Source organism: Pelecanus crispus, chromosome 1, assembly GCF_030463565.1.
Source record: "Pelecanus crispus isolate bPelCri1 chromosome 1, bPelCri1.pri, whole genome shotgun sequence".
NCBI classification, from domain to species: Eukaryota; Metazoa; Chordata; class Aves; order Pelecaniformes; family Pelecanidae; genus Pelecanus; species Pelecanus crispus.
This window is the reverse complement of record NC_134643.1, coordinates 51,619,294-51,644,449: the sequence shown is the minus strand read 5'-3', so window position 1 is coordinate 51,644,449 and position 25,156 is coordinate 51,619,294. Positions and strand designations below refer to the sequence as shown.

The window sequence follows — 25,156 nt, the reverse complement described above, 5'->3', positions numbered from 1 at the left end:
TTTACAAAACAAAGCAGGAAAATATACTTAATTTTTGAAGTATGGAAAAGCCTGCGTGCTGCAGATATCTTATAAAAGGTTATATAGCTGATTTGTGTGGAAAAAAAAAAGGAGGATATATTTGAGAAAAAAAATTCTAAACCAGGTAAGATTTTGGAGACACCAAGATCTAGAAACTAAAATTATGCACTTCTGTCCCTCTCTCAGTAGATTTCAATCTATATATTTAAAAGTCTATATCTTTAATCCCTCTATATTAAATTCGAAAATCCTTTATAACATTACAAGTATTTCTAGATGGGCTAAAATACTGCAGTAGCATTACTTCATCCTATTTGCAATTGTCATCATGGAATTGGATAATGAACTTTTATTCTTTGTTGAAACTAAGATTGCATATCAGTATTAAGATAACTTCTTTACTGATGTTTGCTTTGAGAGTGCTAACTCTTCTGCCATCAGTCAAGTAGTGGTGTTATGGAGATGAGTAAGAGAAGTTAAATCAAATCTAAATCAAAGTTAGGGTTAAGAAAAGGATTATAAGTTGTGATCCATCCATCCAGATTTTGAATCAAGTAGTGTTTCAAATTTATTTGCTTACTTTCTCTAAACCTGTACTTTGAAATCAGTACTGTTGTTTTGATTTCCAGCGTATTCATAGGATTTTATTTTTATAGGTTGTCTTACTGATTAACATGGTTTAACTTTACCACAGGCTTGACACTTGATTTTTATTTTTATTTTTTCCAAATCAAGGCAGTGTACCTGCTTGTGTGCTTATTGTATCAACAGGGTTCTCACTCTTTAGTTTTCCGTCTTTCCAATATGTAAAAGCTTGTTCAGATTGTAGACAAGTTATCAAGAAAGTAGTGTGATAGTAGTTTACTACTTTGGAAACTGTTTAGATTGTAATTTCTAGTGTTTTCCGATTTGATAAAGCGTCCTCATTTAACATCAGAGTGAGTGATGTAAGGGCAGAGTTTGGCCTAATTCTTTGTTTTGTGTTGAGCGTTCATGAGAGGAAGTGGTTTAAAATTCTGGCCTTTGCTTCTGGTGTCTGCTTGTTCTTTGATGCATGGAGAGTCTTGGATAAAAGCTTTTGTTGAAGTGTTGCACTGAAAATTATGTAATTGCTAGTTAGCTTGTTCACTTCATTACTCTTGTGGAGGGAAAATACTTCTGTATTCCAGCAAGTAGAAGAGAGGCCTTTGCATAGGATATGTACCATGCTTTATTAAATGCAGTCTGTAGACACTCAGTTTTCTGTCCCTCCTGTCTTTCAGACTCCAGGTAGAGGTGGGTCTCAGAGCTCAGATTCGGATTCATCTGCCACACCAGGAAATGCCGTGGACGTGAACAACGAAGGCTCCTCCGAGGTACTGTGCACCGTACATGGGACTGGAGTCTTAAACCTTGGGTGCTGTTTCTCTGATCCATGAAGCTGTTGGGAGTAACTTTTGGTGCCCTACCTACATAACAGCTGTACTAAAGAACTGGTTGTTATTTTCTTTTCTAAGAATTGGTTGTTATTTAAATAAAAATAGGGGTGTCTAAGCCCATAAATATGTAGCTGTTAATTAGGCTTGTCTGTCTAAATGGTCACAAGCAATCCTTCCTGTAATCCTGCAGATGAATTATTAAAGTTAAAAACAACGAGACACAAGCTTAAGACTCCTCATTAATAAATCATTTATGAGAGTTCCAAAAAATGGAGCTTAACATTTTATCACACTTGTAGTCCCTTTTCACCTTTCTTCTGCTAAGCTATAATTTATACTGGAAACCACCTCCTCCTCGTAAAATGCCAAACGTGTTGGGTTTTGTTTGGTGTTGGTGTGTAAATCTACCATGTCTAAATTCTATCCATTTTTTATGTGCTGTATGCCATACTTAACCATCAGAATAAGTTGTTATTCTTGCTTCAATCCCATATTACAATGTCTTTGGATTTACAGTGTTGTCAAATATTAACTCTGAAAAATGCAAACTGACTTCAATGGCTGTTGAAGCTAGTTTGTGCTAATGTAGCCTGATTACCTAGCTTGAAAATGTTTCAAGCTTAGCATACAAATGTAGTGCAAGGTTAATTACTCCTATTACAGCATCAAAGGGAGCAAAGTGCCCTTTCTTACACTGAATAAAGTGTATGATGATTCAAATACTCCAGTGTTTGCTATGATAAGAGATAAGAGACCTTTTCACTGTGCTGTTAAAAATCCTAATTGCCTTCCATCTGTGCATCTGCTTATTTCTTATTTCTTGAAACCTTATTACAGTCAGTATAATCAGATATTCCTTATTATTTTGCTGCATGTTGTATGTCACGCATTTGTGAGCCCAAATCTGGTTTGTATGTATAGTTACACTGTCCCTGAAGCAAGTAAATATTCTAAAATCTCATTACATTTGTAGTTAATTAAGGCATAAAAATATGCAATGAGATAATTGCTTCTTTCCAAAGTTTGGCTAAAATTGCACAGTTCTGTTAACATGAGTGCAATATCACTGACTGTACAGCTGGTGGATGTCACAAGGTACCTCAATACTAATGTAGTAGTATTTTCTTGACATAGGATGAGCTTTCAAAGCGGTGGTGTGCCTGCACTATTGCACCATTGGCTTTTCTTGCTACTGAGTTGAAACTGGGTCAGACCAAAGGCTGCTGTGTCACTTTTGGTTGATACTGTATAACGTGAAAAAGTATCTTTTTACTTGTCAGTAATTTCACCATCTGTTGAATTAGTTACAAGTGGGGTGCTCTTCTTAGCTTATAGTTTCAAAACCTGTTTGAAACTGCCCTCTGAAACTGGTGATGGGTTTTTACTCTCCTGAGGTTCACGCGTTACAGCACGCTACTTGAGCCTTTCTGTTGGTCCTCCTTTTCCTGTGCAGCTGGCCTGAGGTGTTGTCTCTCTGAGAACTTCTCTCCAGGAGCACCGTAGCCAGACTTTGTGGAATGTTTGCTCTCCATTTTATCCTTCCCACCTGGTTCTCCAGTATTACATAAAGTCAGAAATCCAGTTGACTTGGTTTTACTCCAGGTTCTTGGCTAGATCTTCTGATTTGTATTGCTGCAAGATTCAAATGGAGAATAATTATTAAATCTGTGCAGATTAATCTGTTTCCTACCTCCTCAAGCCTAGTTGAAATCAATCCTGATTTTTGAGAATTGTAGTATGAAACAAAAGGAGTGGGGAAGTCTGAATTCAAACTGTTCCTTGCTCAAGGAGAGGTGAAAATCTGTTTTAGTCCCATCTGTGGCCATGTCAGCATTTCTGATCACATGTGGACCTGTAATCAAGTTGGGTTAATGGTTGGACTGGATGATCTTAAAGGTCTTTTCCAACCTAAATGATTCTATGAATCTACGATTCTGTGATATGTCTTTTATTCACTGTGCAGTCTGCCAAAGGAGGAAATGTTTGAGCCTATACTACCTTTGTAGCTTAGGTCCCAGTGCAACTCTGTCTGCAGTACAGGGTTGCCAAATACTCCATGCTTGCAGTGAGTCCACCAGCGTGCTTACGCTTTCATTAGTGTAAGGTGGCTGCGTTGGCTGGACAGGTTTGCCTCGGACATCCTTTTTGGAAGGGGCCTTAACCTTTCCATGCATGCACGGAGGGCTGTGTTCAGTCTGCTCTGCCTGCCTCTGTAGCGCTCTGCCATGGAGGTGCAGGCATCCCCCAGCCAGCAGCGTGGACAGAGGCCCAGAGCACTTTACTCTCCGCCCTGCTTTTTCCCGGTGTTTAAGCATGTGGTGTGTGTCTTGAAGATGTAAAGCTGTTGTTCTTCAGAAACTGATTTAACTTTTGGCTTTTGTAAATCTCTGGTGAGCATGCTTAGGGGTTTGTTTTTTTTTTTTTTTTTTTTAAATTCTACCAAGGAAGGTGCGTATTTTTCCCTAAGTGAGCAGGCCAGCCAGGTGTGCGGCTGTGCTGGCGCCTAGGCCTCTCCTGCTGCCACAAACTTGCTTATTAATTTACAGGGGTATTTCTGCAATCTCACCGCAACCACTCTTGTCTCTCTCTGTGAAACACCAGAACACCCTTATGGGAAACTGCGTGATGGATCTGATGTCGTGCCTTATAACGGTCCATTCACAATTTGTTATGCAGCTTATTCCTCTGTCACATGAAGGGGGTACCAAGAGTGTCTGGAAGATACATAGTAGTATGCAGCATGGTGCTAGCTTTTAAAGTGTATTTTAGATTTGTTTATTTTAATGTTCTTAATAACTGTTCCTTCTTGCCTTCTCCATGGTATTGATATGTGGTTTGCAAAAACTATCTTTCCAAAAGGAAAACAGACTTTGCTTTTGGTGATTGTAGAGAACTTTCAGCATAAGAATTTGAACAGCGTTTGATTCCAAATCTGCTTTTTTCTTTATTAGTTTCTTAAAAACAAATATACATTTCACAGGGCTTCATCTGTCCACTGTGTATGAAAGTGTGTGTAACTCCCACTGATCTGTCTGAACATTACCAGAATGAGCACGCTGGGACAGAAGGAAGACAGGAGCTTCGTGACCTCCCAGCTGTTACTGTGGGTCTTGTTTATTTTGTTTCAATAGCTTTGGTAATGGGCTGCTTTAAATGAACATACATCTTTTCTCGTGGCTTGGGTGTCAGCTTTTAAAATTGTTTCTTCTGATTCCTTGCTGAAACATAATTTGATCTGTTATGCATGATTCCGATGTATACATTCAGCAGAAGAATTAACCTATGTCTAGCCTTCTGGTTTGCAGTTGTGTCTCACATGAAACATTTGCAGTATTGGGAGACTTGTAGTCACCGATGTATTCTTTTTGAACAGCTTTTGATTGATTTTAGTGTAAATAAGACTATTACATTGTTTGATTTACCTCTCTTCTGACTCAGTGTAGTCATAAATGCAGTATCGGATCTGGTACATCCTTTGTGAAAAGAAATGTTTCCAGCTCTTATTAGCTAACTATTTTTAAAGCAGATTTCTAGTGGGAGGTAGGTACATTGGGTAAAAGATGGAACAGAGGACAGGAATATAAAAAATTTAGAAGCTTCTCTTCTTGAACACGTGTAGGAGCCTTATATATTGCAGCAACATTATAAAAATAATTATAAAACCAATTTTTTATATAGAATTTTACTGGAATTTCTCTATGCCCCCGACAAAATGCAAAGGCTGTTTCAGTTAATAGACATTATAAATAGTAGTGCATTTCTAACTTCTTCCAGTTGTGGAGTGTAAAACTGCACAATTAAAACAAAGTGTGCAGTTTTACACTCCTCAGTTGGAAGGATTTAGATTCTGTAAGGTAACAGCCTCCAGCTGCACAAGGCTATCTGAATTTTTTTCTGCTGTGAAACTTCAGAGAGTAGATTTGACTTCTGGGGGCAGGCAGCTTGCCATGCCCTAAATGGGTTTGTGTGGAGGTGAAGTTTTGCATTCTTTCTGTCAACATTACATTGTGGAATTTTGGAATCAAAGTGTTTATTCTAGGCTGTGTGAGAGGTGTGATTTTATTGTGTTTGTTGCTGTATGCATTTGCTAAGGAGCGCTTTTTTCCTTTCCTACACTTGATGTGTATTTACACTTTATTTTTGAAGGGAAAACTTCAAATTGTGGGAAGTTATTCCCAAAGATGATGAAAGCCATCAATACACTGATTATCCAAGAGTTACTTGAGATCTCTTTTCAAGGGTGAAGCGTCACCTGTTAATGTGAGCAAGATCTGTGGTAAAGCTGGCCTGTGCTGCTCTCCTGGAGTACGGGGGGACCTCCTGTGCTCTTTTCGTGGTCAAGTCAACGTTTTAGTTCTTTATTATCTGGTCACAATGCAAGTACCTTACTTGAATAAGCTGTGACTTACCAGTGACAGAATATGGCATTCCTGATGCAATGATATCAGTAGATTGTGGGATGTGAGCCGTCAGAGGTGGTTTGGTTACCTGAAGTTACCCTCTTATTTAAGCTGGGTTGTGTTTAACATAGTTTCATGGAGTTGACTGCAGGTTCTTGCCCACTTTGAGTTTTTGTTTTTCCACCATCAGATATTTGTCAGTACTTTTTACTTGTCAATAGCTGATTGCAACTTTTTAACGTGATAAAACTTGTGTATTGAGTGTAGCACATGAAATGGAAATTCAAGTGTTTTTAGCTGTTGCTGTTTCCTGTTGCTAAAGCTGTGTTTCTGGGTACAATGATTCAGTAACTGGAAGAGGTGAGAAAGAAAGAATGCTAATATAGAGAGGTTTTTTTTTTTTTCCAGTTTGATCTTTTATTACATCAGCATGCATCGAAGCATTGAAAAAGTGGGGAAATCTGTTAATCATTATCATCAATACTAATATGTAAAGTTTAAAATACTTGACTACTGAGAAGCTGATGGTTTGCGTTTGTTGATGGAAAATGGTAGCGTGCATTTGCAACAAGCACATTGTGATCGTGAAGCAGCAACACAACCAGGTTGTCACCATTTGTTCCACCTTTGCCATTCCCGAGTCAGCATTATGAGAGTAATATAAGATGACATTGGTAACAGATTATGTAGCAGACATTATGAAACATTGCTGAGTTTGGCTTACTTAGGCTGGTGTTTGGCTTTTTGTTGCTTGTGGATACTACTGTGAAAAGTTAAATACATTTTGTTGGAAACAATGCTGAAGAAGTTCCGAGTTCAGTTTTTTTGCCAGTGCATTCTCCTCAAATACGGAGATAGGACATGTTGCAAGAGCAGTGTTTGGTCACACTTTGTGAGACCTGAAAAATGGTCATTTGATTGACAAAAGCATTAGTACCTTGCTTTTAATTTTGCCTATAGCTTTCTTCACTAACCTGTCTTCCACTGATACACCCTCCAGGCTGATAAAAATTTTCATAAGTCAGGTCATTTGCCCCTCTGTTCTCCTTGCCCTTCCCTCCTCTCCGTCCTTCATGAAGTGAGGGTTTTCTTGTTCTTCAGTCACAGGCATCCACTCCTGCAGTTCCTGAAGGTGTCTGATGCCCTATTGTGGGAAGGGATCCTTGCCGCTTGCCTACAGCCTTATTTGTGGTCTTCCCCTGAACCAGCTCTCTGTGCAGCCCTCATTTTTCAAACTAGGGATTGTACCATATGATAACTGGTGAAAATGACAGTAAAATACTTTCCCCTGCCCCTCAAACACTGATGAAAGCTTACTTTAAAAGACAAAGGCTTATTCAGCTGCAGAAACAACCACCAAAATGTTGGCAAGTGTCTCTGTCCATATATAGCCAACTCAGCCAAACAAATGCCGTACGGAAGTCACATGCATCGCCACATTCCCAAACAGGGACATTGTTCCCCAACTTTCATGTGTACAGTGGTGTCACTAACAAAAGCTGTGTGGCTGCTTCTGTTTTGTTTTCTTTTTCCTAAAGGAATGATACATTCCTAAACCGTGTCCAGCATTTCCTGACTGTCTCCTGACTGTTGGATGTTCAGGACATCTAAACAGTGAGTCAGTTAGAGAGGCTTAGTTTCAGACCTCCCTTCCTGGTTTCTCCTGAGGCATCAAAAAAACCCACTGTACGGTACCCCTGCAATGTTTAGAATATAGTGGCTGTTAATATCTATTGTCTTATCTACAACTAGGCTAAATCTAAGGCAGTCTTTAAACAGTTCTTTTGAGTAGTCCATAACTTTCCAGATATTTAGTAAATATGTATTTCTTAGCTAATACAAGGAAGATATGACCCTGATGTTTTCTGAATAGGCTTTTCATAGCAGGATTGCCTAGAGTCTAAATTGGCATACTAGTTGTGCAAAAATGTGAGGTTTTTTTTTCTGTCTGTCTTTGAAAATATCTCATTTTTTATGGTGGTTTTTTTCCTATTTGCCTCCTGTTGTAGATGCAATTGATTGCATCTTCTGTTTTTATGGATGCCCTTGGAATGTTGCAGACTGGTTTTGCACAGAACGTCATGTCAATGCTTTAATGCTAATATTTTATTCTCTTTGGCTGCTCTTTCAGTTGTTTCTCAAATTAGGTTGTGGCGGCTGATTTCACCTCAGAGGTACTTGCCTGCTTTGCACAGGAACAAAAATTGTTGGTTGAGCTACACTGGTAATTAATTTGCTGCAACATCTGAACAATACTAAGAGAATGAAGAATTAGAGATACTGGTTTGATTTGACTGGGCCATGTGATGCAACTTTTCTTTAAGAAAAAGAATCCACTGGATTAGAATTTCTAATTTGTGACAAAATTGTAGTCTGTAGGTTGTGTCAGAATTGTAGTCTTACTCATCAATAGTAATAAAAACAGAACAGAACTGAACTAGAAATTATGTTGGTTCTATTATTCCCAGGAAAAATGCAGCTTCTTTTCTGGGAAGACATCAAGTTTGCAGTCTGGTATAACATAAACTGTAGCGAGACATCTTTTTTCTTTTTGTCCAGAAAATTAAATACTTACTTGTAAAATTGAAATGGACCGCAGGTCTTAATTGTATGAAACATGACCTTTTTACCTACTTTTCTAATAATTAAATAGAGTTGTTATCTGAGGAAGCCACTGTCATCTTATTGTTTTTTGTAAACACATAGGAAAGGGCTTTTTTTGGTGGAAGGCATGGAAAATATGTCAACTGTATTTTCCTTTTAACAAGATATAAAAGGAGTGACCTAATTTATTTATTCTTTAACTTAAAATATCTCATGATTTTTTTTTTTAATCAGTATGTAAGACTTCTGAAATAAATTACAAAACGTGGTCTTGCCCTTGCTGTATAGGCAGACAGTTTAATCTGCCTCTGAGAACTTCCTGAGGATTCAGTTAATTGCTTTGATATATATTTGGGAAATAAAGCATAGAAACTACTTGATACATCTTTCAGCTCTGAAACATCAGTATATTTCTGTCCTCTGGTTAAGTATATACAATTCCAAATCTTCTGTCCTGTAAAATGTTTCAGCCTTTAAATCACTGTGTAACTGGAGAATATATGAGCTTTAGCCTAGACTTACTATTTAAATGCTGGTGAAACGTGTATCTCGTATCAGGGAAGGTTGCAGAGGTTCACCTGCAGTGGAAAAACATGAATGGTGAAATTAGAATTTTTCCAAATACTCATTACACACAAAAACTAAAATCAACTCCAGAAAAGTGTTTATGCCTCTGAGCATGTGAACATGCCATACAGCTCTTGAACTTGCTTTCAATTTTTAAATGTGCTGGACTTCATTCACAGCATACAGCTTATCGTACAAATACAGCTGTGAAAGAGTTGTTAATGTAAGTCTGGATTCTGAGACATGGGCAAACATAGGTCATGGCTGGAAGGTGTTACAACCCTGGGCTTGAATCACAGCTATTACTTTTTGTTCATGTGGCTTACTGGAAACAGGCTGTAGGCTTGTGTGCTGGCCCAGTATTTCTGGAAGGTGAAAGATGAAGTCCAGAAACTCAGATTTATTTAAATGTAAAGCCTGGTCATGTGAATGCCAAGTATGTTAAAGTGCATACTGGATTGGGCTAAGCTGTCCTATGGCATGTATATGGTAGAATAGTCACTCATCTTTTCCATATGGTAAAAGTATCAGTTATACTGAAATTCTGTGGGGGCTGGGTTTTTTTTGTGTGGGGTGGGGTTTTTTTTTGTGTTCACCACAGTACTTAAATATTTTCCAAGAAGAGTGTTTGTGGAATAAAATTGACTTCTCAGTGGAAAACAGCGAAGTTTCTTGGTTCTTTAAGCTTGACTCATGACATAATTGGTGGAATAAAAATTCAAGATGTTGCAGAAGCTCTGTTTTTATTAGCAAATAGAGCTCTGGGCACGCTATCCGTGCTATATGGCTCTCTACCACATACAGCTGTAGATCAACGACAATCATAGCAGCCAAAATGGGACCACTTGTTCAGTTCTATGGAGTATTAAAGTGGGATTGGAGAATAGACTAGGCAGTCATTAGATATTTCAAGAAAATGCTAAGGAAGCTGGGTAGCTATAGCTGTGACTTTCAAACTTAAATAGGGTACTTTTTTTCTTGGACTCCAACTGTACAAGCGAATCTGAATTCCATCCTGTAAAAACTGTTTTGCCCATGGGACTGTCCTTCAAGAAGTGTCATTGTCTTTCTGCCAGATAACTCCAGTTTTAACTTGTGAAAAAGGAGCTTTGAATAAAGTAAGCTGTGCTTTCACTCATTAATTACTTAAGATTTCATATTAGCTCTACAAAGACCTTTTCATTAAAGCTCTGGGGAAAAAAGAGCAGTTGGCAGATGAAGACAGATTTAATGCAAATATATGTAGGTGTCAAGCTCCAGTTATCGGTGATGGAGCAGAGTGAGCTGTTATGCTAACCCTACATATGGTATACACATTTGTTAGGTCAGCTGACTAGTTTCTTCCTCCATTAACTGTGTTGAATAGCTCTCCATTGGTGGTGATGAGGAATAGACACCTACATGTAAATGTCTGATTATTTTTTTAACCCTCAGGTGGGAGCCTTCAGCCTGTTGAGGGAATATCTTTGAAAATCTTCAATTTTCTTTGCTAGTGAGTAAGGAAAATAGTTCTTTTCAAAATGTCACACTACACAACTTCATTAGATCAGGTTTGTGCAGAATGGTGAGGAAAAAAAGCCATTACAAGTAAGATGATATTCTGAGAAGGCTGAAATTTTCAGAAATATATTTTTATACAACTACTCTACTCCTCCCCCAGTCCTACAGAGTAATACAAGGAGAAGCGAGAGAAACAGAATCCATTCAGTCCTATACGTTTTCCTGTTACGTAAACTATTTCTGAATCGGTTTTAAAATAGTCTGAGGATTAGGAGGGCTCTATGGTAACCTGCAGTCAGCCTGGTTGTGTCTGTGGGTCTGCGCCCCTGCTCTTGCTGGGCAGTGTGTTTCGATGTGGGAGGCCAAAGTTCTTCCAACAGTTAATAGCCCTGTAAATTATATGGGTACAATAAAAATAAATATGGTAGTTCTTGTGGTGAGAGTTTCCTTCCAGTGTTGCTTTTAGCATCCTGGTGTACTTCCCAAAGAATACTGTATTAATGGTTTGTACGAATATTAATGTTACCCGAAAGGAATCATTTACCTCATATGCCTTTTAGGAGAGAGCGCACTGAGAAGCTTAACTTTATCAGGCCTGAAAGTAAATCTTAGCTATCGGGGGGAAAAATAGCTGCAAATGTTCTTCTCCAGGCTTATTCATAAGTCTGTCTTGAAAAAGGCAAGTAAAGAAGCCTCTGGTGCTTCGATGGAGTCCGAGACCTTTGGTGGAATTTGGCATTATAACTCAAGCTGAGGCAAGACACTTTCCTACAAGACTTCTATGTAGCAATTTCTGTTCTGGTCCGAGTGAAACCGGTATGTTTTGGAGTCTTTGCGCCAAGGAAGGCCTGTCCCGCCGTGAACAGCGTGGTGCTTGGAGGTGCTGGGTGCTAGGCATGGCTCACAGACGTCCACCTGAAAGAGAAACATTTTCCTTGGGATCAGAGAATTGGGATTTGAAGTTTAGCACTTCTCTCATTTTCATTGGAATGCCTTGACCGCTGGGCCAGGGGCTATTTTGAACTTTAATTTGTGTGCTGGCTCCTAGGGGTTTGTTTGTGCATGTATATGGGGTTTTGGTTTGGACTCCTTTTCTTTTTTACTGTTCCTGCTCTGTCTTGCTTCAGCAATTCTCTGGTGATCTTAAGACCTCTTTCCTGATAAAAAACTTGCGCATGTGGTGGTTGTGGTTTTATTTTTATTTTCTGTTAACTGACAGGCGTCTGTAAAAAGCTTTGGATTCAATAAATTGTCATTTCCTGGTGGAAAGATTCTGTATTTATAAAAACAAAACCCAGCTAATTATCCTTTAACTTCTTTTGGGCTCTTTTCTCCCTGTGTAAAGCAAAAGATAAAGCCCAATTAGAAACATCAATTAGGGAGTTATGACTTACAGTGCAGCACTGCAGGGGCTGTAAGTGATGTCTTTGCTTTCATTAAATGAAGAATATGAATTGCCTTCTACTTCTCTATGGCTGTGCTTTATGCAGAGCCACTCCTGAGTTTTAAAATGAAACCTACCAAGTGTCTCTTGGAAAATACAGCCTTTTGAAAAGTATAACTGTGCATGTTTTATATGGTAGGCTCCTTCTTCAAACACAAGAACATTGCTGTCATACTTGCTGCTTCTGTAAAGGAGTCTGTTAGTTAAGGGAGCCAAGTGCAGACTTACTGGAAAGGACATCTCAGCTCCCCCAGGTTGCGGTGACCAGTGTTACATCTCATGGTTGTAACCATGCAATCTCCTCTTTATCCAGGGGAGACATGGTCCCAATATAGGAATATCTTGCCCTTGATATAAATTCCTGCAAACTAACAAAAATGCTTACAAGATTTAAGCATCTCAGACCATCAGGTTTCTTCCCCTCTTCCTTCTTCTCACACATTTGTCTTTAGATTAGTAAAACACACTTTTTGCATATATTTTCAAAATTAATCTCAAGATGATGCTGAGAGATATTTTTATGACTCTGTTTACATTTTTTTTCTTAAAAAAAGGAGATAAAGCGAGACACCCACCAACCCAAGTCCCCGAACAAGATTCTCACCTGAGGCTAATAGTTGCAGGCCCAGGAAACCTTTACACTTCTGTCTGTTACTGTCTGGTGCCCAGGAAGATACTGATGATTCTGATTTTCTTGCTCTGAAGAGAACTGAATTTAATGCTGCTGACATCGGAGTCGACATCTGAATATTCTGCGAGACGCAGCCAGCTCCTGTGTTTGTGCAGTTTAAGGCTCTGATGTGCGAGCGGTGGTGCCTGCAGCTGCAGGAGCTGGTGTTCCTGCCCATCCCAGCTCTGCGCAGGAAGGATGCCATTTTCCCTGGCGAGGATGCCCCGTTGCAGAAGGGTGGCATCTTACTCTGTCAGAGCTTGTGCGTCAGACCTCTAGGAAACGTTGTATTAGAGTAAGGATGCATGTGAAAGCTGTAACCCAGCGCTGACTCCAACAACGCTAGGTCCCTCAAAAGTGAGACCAGCCATGGTCACAGCAGTGCCGGTGGAGAGGCTGGGGCTGGCGGGTGATGCACTTTTTACCCCTGCCCATATGAGAAGAAAGTGGTTTCTACCATAACGAGGAGGTTTTGTCCATGCTTCCCTCCTCTGCCAGTGACAGCATGCCTGCCTACCCAGAGCTCCTGTCCACCCCGTGGGCTCTCAGCCGCAGCACGTTCCCTTGGCTCTGTAGCTCTCCTCTGCCTCTGGCCTCATCCTTGCAGCCACTACCTTCGGATCTGCCTGCCTGGGAAATCTTGGGCTGGCTTTGCCTAATAATTAAGATAAATGATTGATTGCTGTCCCCTCGGGCTAATTGCACATATAATCTATTTTTTCCTCTTCCCCAGGGCTTCTCTTTCCACAGAGTAAACCCAACCACAAAAAAAATGCAAAAAAGCAAGCAAAGAAACAGACTTGGCCGTTTAAATGGGAAGAAATAAAGGGCAAAAAGAAGGAGAGGCCAGAGCAATTTTCTACACTTGTTCTTTCCAGATGCACTGACTGGTGCTATGAGAAACATTTGTTTTTCTCTGTGAACAGCAGACCTTCCCATCACTGGGAAACTAAACTAAATGTTGAGAACCGCTTGGTAGCATTTCATCCCAAAAGGATGCTATTGCAGCATTGCTGTATGATACTGACTGCTTTCACCTACTAGGAAAAATAAACCCCTTGCTTTTTGACCCCTCCTACAGTTCACTGCCATTGCTATTTGCCAGGAATCTCCCTCTGGTTCTTTTGTTCAGAGTGACTGTCACTGCCATCATATAATTATATGCTAATTGTATCAGATAAACATTACTAGGTTAAACCAGTAGTTTAACCAATTTTCTGTACCCATTTTGGCACGTATATGTACATATGAGTTAACTTGGTTTAATCTGGAGTGAAACTATGCTGATCAATTCTGGAAATAAATAAGTGGTTGTTAACGGTAAATACCTGTTGTCTGCTTAGGAAGGAGTATACTATTTTGTTTAATCTAGTTGTGCTGAAATTAATCTTCAATATGATATGTGGTGGGTTTGGCAAGCAACTGTATTTAGTTATTTATTTCTGAAACACTGAACAAGTAATGGCACTTATGAAGTCCCTGTTCAGTGCTCTGGTCCGGCCGTGTGTGAGTAGCTGAACGTGATGGTTCTCCCAGGTTAAATCCATGTAGGTGTTTGGTTGTTGAATTCTTAGTGACTAGTGAAACAAAATACTATGAATATCAAGTTAGAAAATGAGTGCTATTGTGGTTCTCAACATACACACTCAGTATGTTAATTTTGTGCTAGTATTTAAAGTTTTGTGGCTTGTCTGGTAACATCCAACCGCAAAGTTAAGAGAAGAAAAGGAGTGTCAAAACTCTTCATATGTCCTTCAGAAATCATACGGGAGCATATGTTACGTGAAGTGTGATAATCCCACAGGAGTACTGTCATCTTGGATACTGGAGAGCCTTGGTTTAGCGTTGGAGTGCGCTGCAATTTGTGCTGGCATAAGGGACTTAAGGGTAACATAAATATGCAAAAGTGTATTTGAAATTCATTTAAGAAATGGGGTGCCTTAATCTCACTTACACAAGGTTTTCTCTGCACAGCTTGGAATTACAGGGACCCTTTAACGTGAGACTAAATTGTTTCCTCTCACTCTGAAATGTCTCTGTTTTGCCATCGTGGTGCGTATGGGCTGTAGCATAAATGGGAATAGGGCTCAGAGTTGGCATGATAACCAAATGAGTGAAGAACCAATATGAAGTCCAGCACTTAAAAGCAGGTATAATAGGTTGCTAGATAAAATGAGATGCATGGTACTTCTGATAAATGGCAGTTTGGACACTCCACAGATGTGTAGAGGTACATGATATTTACTGTTTTCATTTGTGTGTGGGTTAATGGGTAGAATGAGGGCATTGTTCTGCTAAATTTTTACTCTGGTAAGCTTGCAGTAAATATGCTGGAATGAAAATGGATGATTTCTGATTCTTTAGGCTGTAGAGATCTGATTTTTTTGAGGTAATGTTTCTCTGAATTGCATTTACTAATTAATTATATGCAAGGTAAAAAGTGGCTCTTAATCTTCTGGCCCATATTAAATTCAGTAGCTTAAATGTGGTAGTAATTGATGTATGAATAGCTGTGCTTTAGAGTGGGTTTTTGTACCTCCTTTTTTTAAGACCAAACTCCAAACCCTACCTCCTCTTTGGAAGAAGAATCTGATTCTTTGAAAAGTTGTATAGAAAATTCTTTTCTTGGGGGGGGAAGAAGTTGCAGAGTGGTCCTTCTGAAACGATTTCTTATTTTCCTAAATACAGGTTTTGTTGATAGTATGTAATGCTGTTGGGAAAAAAAACACTGAGTAATGGAATATGACTTTTGTGGACATTTTCTAACTTTTTAATTGCCAAAAGTGTTATCAGAGCATGAAATAATTAGCATGAATCTTAACAATCGTATTTGCTACCTTTTATGATGAAAAAAAAAATTACTTCTCACCTCTTTTTTTTTTTTTTTTCCTTTTCCTTTTTATAATAGGGCTTTATTTGTCCTCTCTGTATGAAATCTCATGGATCAGCTGAGGAGCTGTTCAAGCACTATGAAGCAGTTCATAATTCTGGCATTGATTCAACTCATGGAGGGGAAGGTCATCTGTCACCGGAAAGGTGCAACAGTACTCATTTGTGCATATGCTTTTGTGTCAATGTTGGGCTGCTTCTAATTACACTGAAGGCTGTATTAATTTGAACACTTAATTATGTAGTAAGGTATTTAAATGTTCATGCCCCATTTCCAACTACAGTTAAAAAGCAGCTTGAAACTTACATTGGCTGATACTGATCTGACAATAAATGAAAATCAGATACGCATGTTTATATTGTTAATTAAATCACCTGTTTCTCATGCAGCTGACAATGAAATATTACACACTGGAATGATTTTTAGGAGTGTAGCAGGAAAAACACAGGTTCCTCCTCATTTCTGGCATAGAGCTGAAATTTCAGCTTTTGAGGGTGAGGGAGGACAACCCTGAAGATAGAGAAGAAACCTGATTTGGGCCCTGGGTAGTTAGGGTACTTACTGGGTAATTACAACATCAGTATTTGCCTAAATAGGTTCCCGTATTACCTAGTTATTTGCAAATCTGAGAAGTTTCTGTCTGTGACACTAATTCTCCTTCTGTGTTCCAGAAACTCCATCCTGATCTTCAGAAATCTTCTCTAATTTATTTTATTTAACTGTTTGGTCAAAACTGTATTGTTAAATATATTCCTAGGAAACATATCAGGTTGTTTTATTTTTGAGAGCAGCGGTATGTGGCAGGAACTGATAATGGGAAACTTTGGAAAAGTTTAACAGAGTAGTCTGCCTGTGTTGGACTAATCCCTAGTGTTGGTTTGGGGAGCTTTTTCATAGGGCTAAAATTTACGTAGGTTTCCTTTTGCTTCCTGCTCATTCTTTTTCAGTTCAGTGTTTATTTTTGACTGTTATAAATGACAGTCCATGCTGCTGTTTTGTCACAGTTCCTCAGACTCTTTTGGTTTGTACACAGCAGTGTCAGTAAGCACCCTGCGGGTGGTCACCTGCTAACGGAGCTGGCTTCTGCCGGTGCTGGGAAGTAAATGGTTCCAATGTTTTGTCACTAGTAGAACTGTGATCCAAAGTGATAAATAATTACACTGAAATACATACATGTATTTATGTAACTAACTCAAGAGAGGGTGGTTCTTCGGTGAGAAAAGAGTGTGGAAGGGAACATATTTCAGTTGTTATCTGAATGAAGATCCGTATCTCCCCAGTATTCTGCAGAGCTGGCAAGGCAGTAAGAGCCAGCACTAGCAGAGGTTGTGTCTCCACGCACAGACAGGCCCTTCCTTGTGGATAGCTGCCTTCTCTCCCAGCTGCTGCTTTATATAGGAGAAAGTGGTAGGGTACTAGTGGAGTTGTATTGGGTTTCCTATGTGCACATTTATTCAAGAATGAGTATCTCTTCTCTGTCTGATTTAAGCCTTTTCGGAGTGATATAACTTCGACCTGAAATTATATTCTTAGTAGAATAATAGCATTCACATGGGGGAATTATTGGTCATAACTATATTGTTTATATAGTTTATGAAAGATTTATTTTTATGCCTGCAAGTTTCCAATGTCAACCAGATGTTGGCTGGTAAAATTTATTTTTTTTTTTTCCTGGCTCTTGACAGTTTAAGGACAAGTAGTTTTGTTTTCTCTCATGTAATTGAAAAAGTGGACAAGGTCAGGGAGTTTGGATGGAGTGAAGGGAGTCTGGTAGGAGCTGTTGTGTAACATGAGCTTTTTCTTCCTATTAGTGTGGCATTCTTTAATGTTTCTCAGTTGCATGCTTGCTTGAGAAAATTCTCATTCAACATAAACATGTTTTTCCAAGACTTGGAATACAGCATTAAAGAAATATTGCAGCCTGCAGCAGGGAGCCACTCTGTTAGCGGTCTAGGAGTGAAGCTTACATGTAATTCATAGGACCAAGATCGGGAGGTGAAGTTCCTTATTTAGTCAACAGAGAAAGCTAGGTAGTACAAATTACATTTTGCCCTCTTCCCCCCACCCACCCAATAAACTACCATAATTAAGTGCCAAGAGTAAATCGTGTAGCTCTCCCCAGTGCGATTTATCAAGGCCATTGGTACTTGGTGCTAGGATGGAGGCACCGGCATTACAGGTGGGGAATGGAGGGGAGCATAAGGAAAAGGTAGCAAGAATTTGCCAGATGGTGAGGCTGAGGAGATGTGCTGAGAGGAGGGATTGTAACAGCCCTAGCAGAAAGAGAGATTTGGTGAGGATTTGGATGACGGTAAGAAAAACAAAGTTACAGTTTCTAGAGGGATCCCTTACACTCCCCGCTCCCCTTCATTGTCCACTGGTCAGTTTCATCTTATTATTGTTAATTTAGGTTTCATCTTAAAACTGTCAAGCAAAACTGTGTTGGGAATATCGAGGCAACTACTGTAGAGAGGTCCTTACATTATAAACTCTCTCTCTCGTCCCCTTCTCCTACAAACTATTTTTATACAGCTCAAAACCTCTTATCTGCCATGAAGATCAGAACATCTTAAATGCTTTAGTACTGCAGATCTGGTATATGTTCAGGCCCAACTTCAATATAGTTAACTGTTGCACCTGCCTGAGATTTCATTTATAATCTTAGATGTGAACATTAGCTGATTTACTCATACTGGTGAGAAAGCAGCTCCCTCTTCTCTACCCACAACCGATGTATGGGTTTTGGATTACAGCTACACCTGTCTCAGTAAAGTTGTATTTGCAAACGTCCAGTGAATGTCTCACACAGGGAGAATAATGTGTAAATAGGAGAAAATCTTCCTCTGAAAAAAATTAGCCTCCCAATATCCCATGTTTGTTTTGCCATTAAAATTGATCCACCTTGGAGATCTTGCTTCACTGGTTCAAGTGCATGTGTTTCACTTGCTTCTTGATGACCCTGACCTGATGTTAATATGCTAATGTAGGTTGAATCTATTCCTTCCCAGTTTAGCTAAAGAGTATCTTGCTTCGGTCTTTTTTTTTTCTCCTGGGATAATTTAAAAGAACATCTGTGGAGGAGGGGATAATGCAGCACAGCAGCAATAAAATTGTGTGGTATAAAACTGAGAGAATGTGTTGGCATTGGCACCCACATATATATATTCTGTATACTCCTCAGTGTTGCCACTGTACAAACAATAAGAAAAGATATCTTTGCATTATTTTAATGACCTGTGTATTCTACATTTGGAGTGGCTGTATCTCAGTAATGCAACAGTATTCTTGTATGTATAGTTGTGCAATTCTGTAAGGAGAACTGCGATTTAGAAGGGTGCTGTCTGAATCAATTAGTGACAATTTTAGCCTTGGATCTTGTGTTCTTGCATGGCTGGAGGCTTGAGCACGAAATTCGAGAATTTAAAATCCCAAGGCTTTAAACACTCAGACCATTAAGTGAGTGTATCTTTGGGGCATACTGAATTGCTGTGTGGATGAAAAATTATGTAACTGCATATTTCAAAGGGAGTAAGATAGAAGGCTGTCTCTTAGCAGTGTTCCTTTAAATGATACGGAAAGTGAAGGAGAACAGACCTGTCCTTTTCATAAAAAGGCATACAAAACAGTTAAATGCCCCAATGCACGGCTTTGCCATTCTGAACTCATGTGGTTGAGCCAATGCATTGATTTAGATTTACATTCTGTTTTCATGAGACTTTTTGCATATCTATTTCTTTGCTTACCTAATTAATGTTTAACAGTTTTCAAGTGATGTGCAAAGTGAACTTATAAGTATCTGTTAATCAGGTTTGTTTCAAGTTTCAAAACATCCAAAAATAACTATTTATAATTGTGTAAATTATATCTATGCAGTACATGATTATCACTCCAGTTATTTAACACACATTATAACCTGTATGTAATTGACAAAATATAACCACTGCGTATTAATTTTCTCCACTCCATGGATATATTTATTCAGAGATGAAGTATCACTGCTCCGACAAGAAGTCCAAGACTTGCAAGCTTCGCTGAAGGTTGGAAATGTATTTTACTTGCACTTGGTTCTTTGTTTCAAATTGCAAAGTGTTCCACTGTCTTAAGCAACCAAATCTCCTTTTTTTTTTTTGTTTTTTTTTTTTTTTTCCTCCTAGGAGGAGAGGTGGTATTCAGAAGAACTGAAGAAAGAACTAGAGAAATTGCAGGGGCAGCGGCAGCAAGTAATTGCTTTAAAATACTTGAAGCAGGTTTATCATCAGCATTGACATTGAAGATTAATACCTTTTTTGTAAGGCACGTGGCCTGATTTAGTTAGTTCCATAATTTGAATATTGACATGTTCTTGAAAACAAAGCTAGTTATCTCTCCACAATATAACTGTATATATAAACCTGAAGAACAAAGTCAGAGTAGATAATGATTCTTCCATACTGAACTACAAGTTCAGTTCAGACTTTTCCTTCTCTTGGGCTTATTCAGAACCTGGTTTATTGAAGAAAATAAATTAAATGTGGTGTTTCATCTGTTACGAGAAAGGACAATGGGGTCTTTCTTGTAAGAACTTTTGGAGAATAGTAGTATGATTTCACAGATGTCCAGATGAACTGAACAAACAAGGCAAGAGAAATTGTGGTGTGTTGTGCCCTAAGGAAGCTCTCACTTCTTTTATTACTATGAGCCACTTAGATACTGGATTGTTACAAACCTCAGAAACTGCTTTCTGACAGAATGCCTTCTCAGAATGTATTTAGTGATGTCTGTAACCTGTTTTTAGGGCAGATTTCAATATTGAGGAGAGGGAGGGGGAGGGGATTGTTACTGGAGTCTTGCAAGTCTGGAAGCCTCATAGTGTAGTGATACATGAAATGGAAAATAATCTCTTGGCCTTTTCCAGTCTTCCAGCTATAAGTGTTTGAAATCTGGTATTTTTATACTGCTGTGCAGTATTTGAGCTCGGAAGTCTTTATTTCCCTGTCTTTTCCAAAAACAGGATGAACTTTAGAAGCAGTAGTTTTTATTCCTACTATCTAATGATGCATTTATTCTGTTTTCTTAAGGATTCTAAGTCTGATGGATTGACAACGGCTACATCTACAGGTGGCTAACGTTTTATTATATTAATTTCTGCACTGCCCTGGAATTTCTGAAATTTTTTTCAGTGTAGCTTTTAGGTTTATGAAAAAGCACTTTTGGTCAATTAAAGAGCTAGAAAGCTGGAATGGTACAATTACTGGAAAAAAGTTCATTGTAAATGCTTAAGATAGATAGCTTTTGATAGCTATAGTCTGGGGAAATGTTCCAGAGACTCGGGGCTTGTAATTTCTAGAAGTGAGACAGGAGTTCTCCTGACTCTGAAAGCAGTTCTCATGAGTAGTTTTGAACATTTTTTAAATCATTTCATATATTCAAGCATTCAGTATGAGTCTTTTGCTGAGAAAGACCGTGATTGTTGATATTTAAACTATAGCATCTGTCAGTGCTGGTTTTATTTAGTGTTTTTCTGTACTCGTTGCTAGCAAAGAAAACAATGAATTTTTTTGTCTCTTGTTTTTCAGACCAATAATTTTTGCTCTATGTTTTTCTCCATGAGGCACTCATGGAATAGAATTTTCCATACGTGTGCATAAAGTATCTGACTGATCATGATTAAAAAGCTCTTAATTGCAGTTCAGCAGCATGTTGCAGTGATCTGAAGGGCTATTTGTGACCAGTGAAAACCAATATGTACTTAATCCTGCAGAGTACTCAACTAGTGACAGGTTCCAGCATCATGCTTGAGATATTTAACTTCAGTAAAGTTGTTCACTTTGCTAAGCTAATTGGATGTTAAGTGAATTTGTATTGCTTATTCACCTGCTGAGGTTCGTTATGGGTGTGAGTAACTGTATTGTCCTAGATCTTCCAGAAAATAATATTGTTCTTTTTATGGAAATAGAATCGTTAGAACGGCAACTAGAAGAGATCCAAGTAGAAAATTTTAACATTAAGCAAATGAAAGACTTGTTTGAGCAAAAAGCAGCACAACTGGCCACTGAAATTGTGGGTAAGTATATTAACATGAGGTCTGATTCCGTTCTCTACTTGTGCAACTTGTGCAAGTGATCATATATTCATCTTCCTTCTTATTAGATCTTAAATCAAAGTATGATGAAGAAATCAGCCTTCGGGAAGGTGCAGAACAGAAAGTGACAAACCTGATGCAAGAACTGCAGAAGGAGAGAAGTACAGTGGAAGACTTAAAAACAGAGCTGGTATTCACATCACACTAATGTTTTTGTTATTTTCAAGTCAAGGGAGGGATACACTTAAATGCTTGCAAATGCAGTTTTAACACAGTCAAACTGTTGAAGTTGGAGATGTCTGCTTGTGGGCTGAAAAGTTCAGAACACCATTGTTTCTGATCTGTTTTGTTGACCTACATTTTCAGTGTTTTTCCAGTGTGGAAATACATGTTGTTTCTGACTTACATATTAAAATTTACCCTACATTATATTATAGTCTGCTTGTTTGATGCTCTACCCTTCAGCAATTTTGCAGGGTATTACACATATAGATGTGCTGCGCACACCTGTACTTGGAGCATGACATTGCTGACTTCCACAGCTGTCTTTAGATCACCCTTTTTCTGTGAGGTGCTACGCTCTGACTGTCCCTGGACAACTGCATTCATAAGCGCTCAGAGAGGTGTTTTGTGACATGGTGGCTGAAAGGCTGGCAGCTGTCATCACCATACCTATGTTAATGTTGTCCCTCTTGTGCTTGGCTGATAACACCAATGTGTGTGTATTCCAGGATTTGGCTCCTGGTGACTTTATATACAGCTATGGTTCCAGGGAGCAATCCCAGTGACTCAGCAGTCATGCTGCTTCTAAAGCAGTCATGAAGGGGACTTCCTAGTTTCTCTCTCTCAACCACTGCTTAGACTCTGGAGGAAAGTAGGACTCTTTTATCCCCCTTCTTCCCTGTAGCTGGCTGCCCTGAAGGGCCCATGAGTCCCTCTTGGCCCTGCCTAGCCACTGGACCTATCCATTCCTCTCTATCTGTTTAGTTGTTCTTGTCTACCTTTCTCTTTCTGCATTCTTACCCTTTTCCTGTACCTTTTCTCTTCCAGATGCCAGCACTTCCTTTTCTCACTTTCTTCAGTCCCCAGTATTGCCTTTCCCCTCCCTTTTCCCTCCATAGCTTTTTGCTTTGAGGGACATTACGGTACTTTAGATGGAATTACCAACAGATTTTACCTGTGGGTCTGGTATGAGGCATGCCTGATGGTTCCTTCAAGAAGTTTCCTTCAGCTGCCCGTTTTCGTCTGTTCTTGTGGTTTTCTGAAATAGTTCTTGAAGACAGAGGCAGTATCATTATAAAAATCTGTGTTGTACTGGATTGTTATGTGTCTCAGTCCTGAGAGGGGCTAGCGAGTATTTCAGCAGTAAACTATATACAGTAATCCCTTCTGTAGAGTAGTGAAGTCAATATAGCCTACTTCTCAGGGAATTGTGACTTCAGATAAATTTCTTGCACGGATTCCCTGTCACTGTAGTGTTTTCTTGCAGGGAAGGTCTCCCTCCTGTACCTAGTCATCTACCTACATGAAAATTACAGAAATTTAATCTTTGAGACCTCATCCCATTTGTCAGGTTTGGTTGAAATCAATCAACAAGTTCAAAGTTTGGTAGGCAGGAACAGACAACCAGCCATTAAATCCTGGGAATGATACATACTTTTCTGTAGGTTTGGTGGGTTTTTTTTTGGGGGGGTGGGGTGGGGTTTTTTAATCTTTTTTTTTTTTTCCATAGTTGTAATACTGTATATGTCACCTTGTCTAAAAATTGGTGATCTGAAACATTTTTAGAGATGACATTGACAGTGGAAGCATGTCTGCGAACAGCACGTTGCTCATTGCTACTCTTTTACTTTTCAGCTACAAAGGCCTGGTGTGGAAGATGTGGCTGTCCTGAAAAAGGAGCTGGTCCAAGTTCAGACGCTGATGGACAAAATGACGCTGGAACGTGAGAGAGAATCTGAAAAGCTGAAAGACGAGTGCAAGCACTTGCAGGCAGAGCAGGCTAACTCAGAGGTAATAGTCATACCTAGAGAGGTGTGTGTTAGCCTTGCCATGATTTTCATATGAAAATGGAAAATATTAATTCATCATAATGAAAAAGCCTCGTTGTTAACCGAATCTTCTAATTTATGTAATAGACATGCTTCTTCATTACAGTAAACTGTGTAATTCTGTCAATATCGACCCTCCAAAAGCCCCCAAGCTTTTCATTGCAAAACCTTTCCTTGACATAAAAAGTTATTATAAGAGCCCAACAGCAGAGGAAAAAGCCACCTTGCAGATCTGTGCTCTTTCTGTTGGGAGAGAGAAATAGAACAATATCTATGTGATTCAAAGACTTGTTTCCCTTATTGAGCTATGTGTGGTTAAAAACAGCTGTTACTGAAAATGATTGTTTTCGTTAATATTTGAGTTGATGTGTCTGAAAATGGATGCTACAGTATTAAAATATATAAGAACAAATTATTAAGGCAAAGTAGATAATAATTTGAATATACTTATAGGACATTTGATTCTTGAACTTACGCAAGACTTAAAAATCTCAGTGGATATTGTAAACAGGTTTTCATTTTTGTTTCGTCTAGTTTTTACTGTCAAATGGGAAGCCTTTTTACACCTATTATTTATTTTAGGAGTATTTTGTGTGTAAGGTACAAATCTGTTCTGCTTACATGCACACCCCCCACGTCAATCCACTGCATAATGGCCTCCAAGTGTTGCTTGTTATCCACTAGAGCAGAAAGTGAGTGACTACCAGGCCTCACCATGTCTTAAGGTCAAGATGTCAGGATGTCACCTGTAATCTGTTTCGAGGCAACAGCACCTTGATTTTCCTCTCTTTGTTGTTGCAGTCTAAAGTAGAAAATAAAATCTATTGTTCTCATGTTGACCAGCCAGGTTAGTTCAGTTGGTTAGAGCATGGTGCTAATAACGCCAAGTTCACAGGTTCAATCCCTGCTTACTGCAGGGGGGTTGGGCTCGATGATCTCTCAAGGTCCCTTCCAACCCAAAGCATTCTATGATTCTATGTTAGTTGCCTTTTTTTTTTTTTTTTTTTTTTTTACATTTTGTCTCCTTTTTTTTCTGGATTTGAACCTTTTAAATTCAACCTATTTAAAAGAGACCTCACCGTCTACTTGAGTAGCAGAATATGCTGGTTTCTGCAGAAGTACTTTGTGAAGCCTTGCCTCTGCTTTGGCTGAGTCAGTAGAAGAAGCTTTAGATTGCTGATGGGAGATTTGAAAACATATAGAATTGACGATAACTCTGTGTTTAAGGAAGCAAAACTAACTGCCTCTCCCACAGCAAATACTCGGTTTTCTTGGTTTTGGTTCCTCTGTTTTCCTGCCAGTGAGCACTTCCACTTCCATGCAAGATGGAGAAAAAGGGATATAACAGCTCTTCCTTGGATCTTTAAGAGGGAACCTTACTCCTCAAACTGTCTCAGATCCCTCCTGGCTAAAGCCTGTTTGATGTTGTCTGCCATGACTGAGGGAAATCTCTGGCAGAGATAATGGCAAGAAATCCTAATAAAAAACCAGTACCACTGAAAAGGCTTTTGTCTAATGTATAATTTATTC

General features: G+C 39.0%; 1 protein-coding gene across 2 annotated transcripts in view; it reads left to right on the top strand.

The window, feature by feature from the left end:
- EEA1 (early endosome antigen 1) overlaps window positions 1-25,156 on the top strand; it is a 77,774-nt gene that overhangs the window by 7,400 nt on the left and 45,218 nt on the right. Inside the window, exons 2-10 of one of the 2 annotated variants that reach the window (XM_075727731.1) lie at window positions 1,284-1,376; window positions 4,420-4,542; window positions 15,533-15,660; window positions 19,497-19,551; window positions 19,669-19,734; window positions 20,572-20,611; window positions 21,450-21,557; window positions 21,644-21,765; window positions 23,433-23,588. In XM_075727731.1, coding sequence (XP_075583846.1) covers window positions 1,284-1,376; window positions 4,420-4,542; window positions 15,533-15,660; window positions 19,497-19,551; window positions 19,669-19,734; window positions 20,572-20,611; window positions 21,450-21,557; window positions 21,644-21,765; window positions 23,433-23,588 — 891 coding nt within the window. The remainder of the gene's footprint in view (window positions 1-1,283; window positions 1,377-4,419; window positions 4,543-15,532; window positions 15,661-19,496; window positions 19,552-19,668; window positions 19,735-20,571; window positions 20,612-21,449; window positions 21,558-21,643; window positions 21,766-23,432; window positions 23,589-25,156) is intronic. The other variant, XM_075727732.1, reaches the window with a different exon arrangement.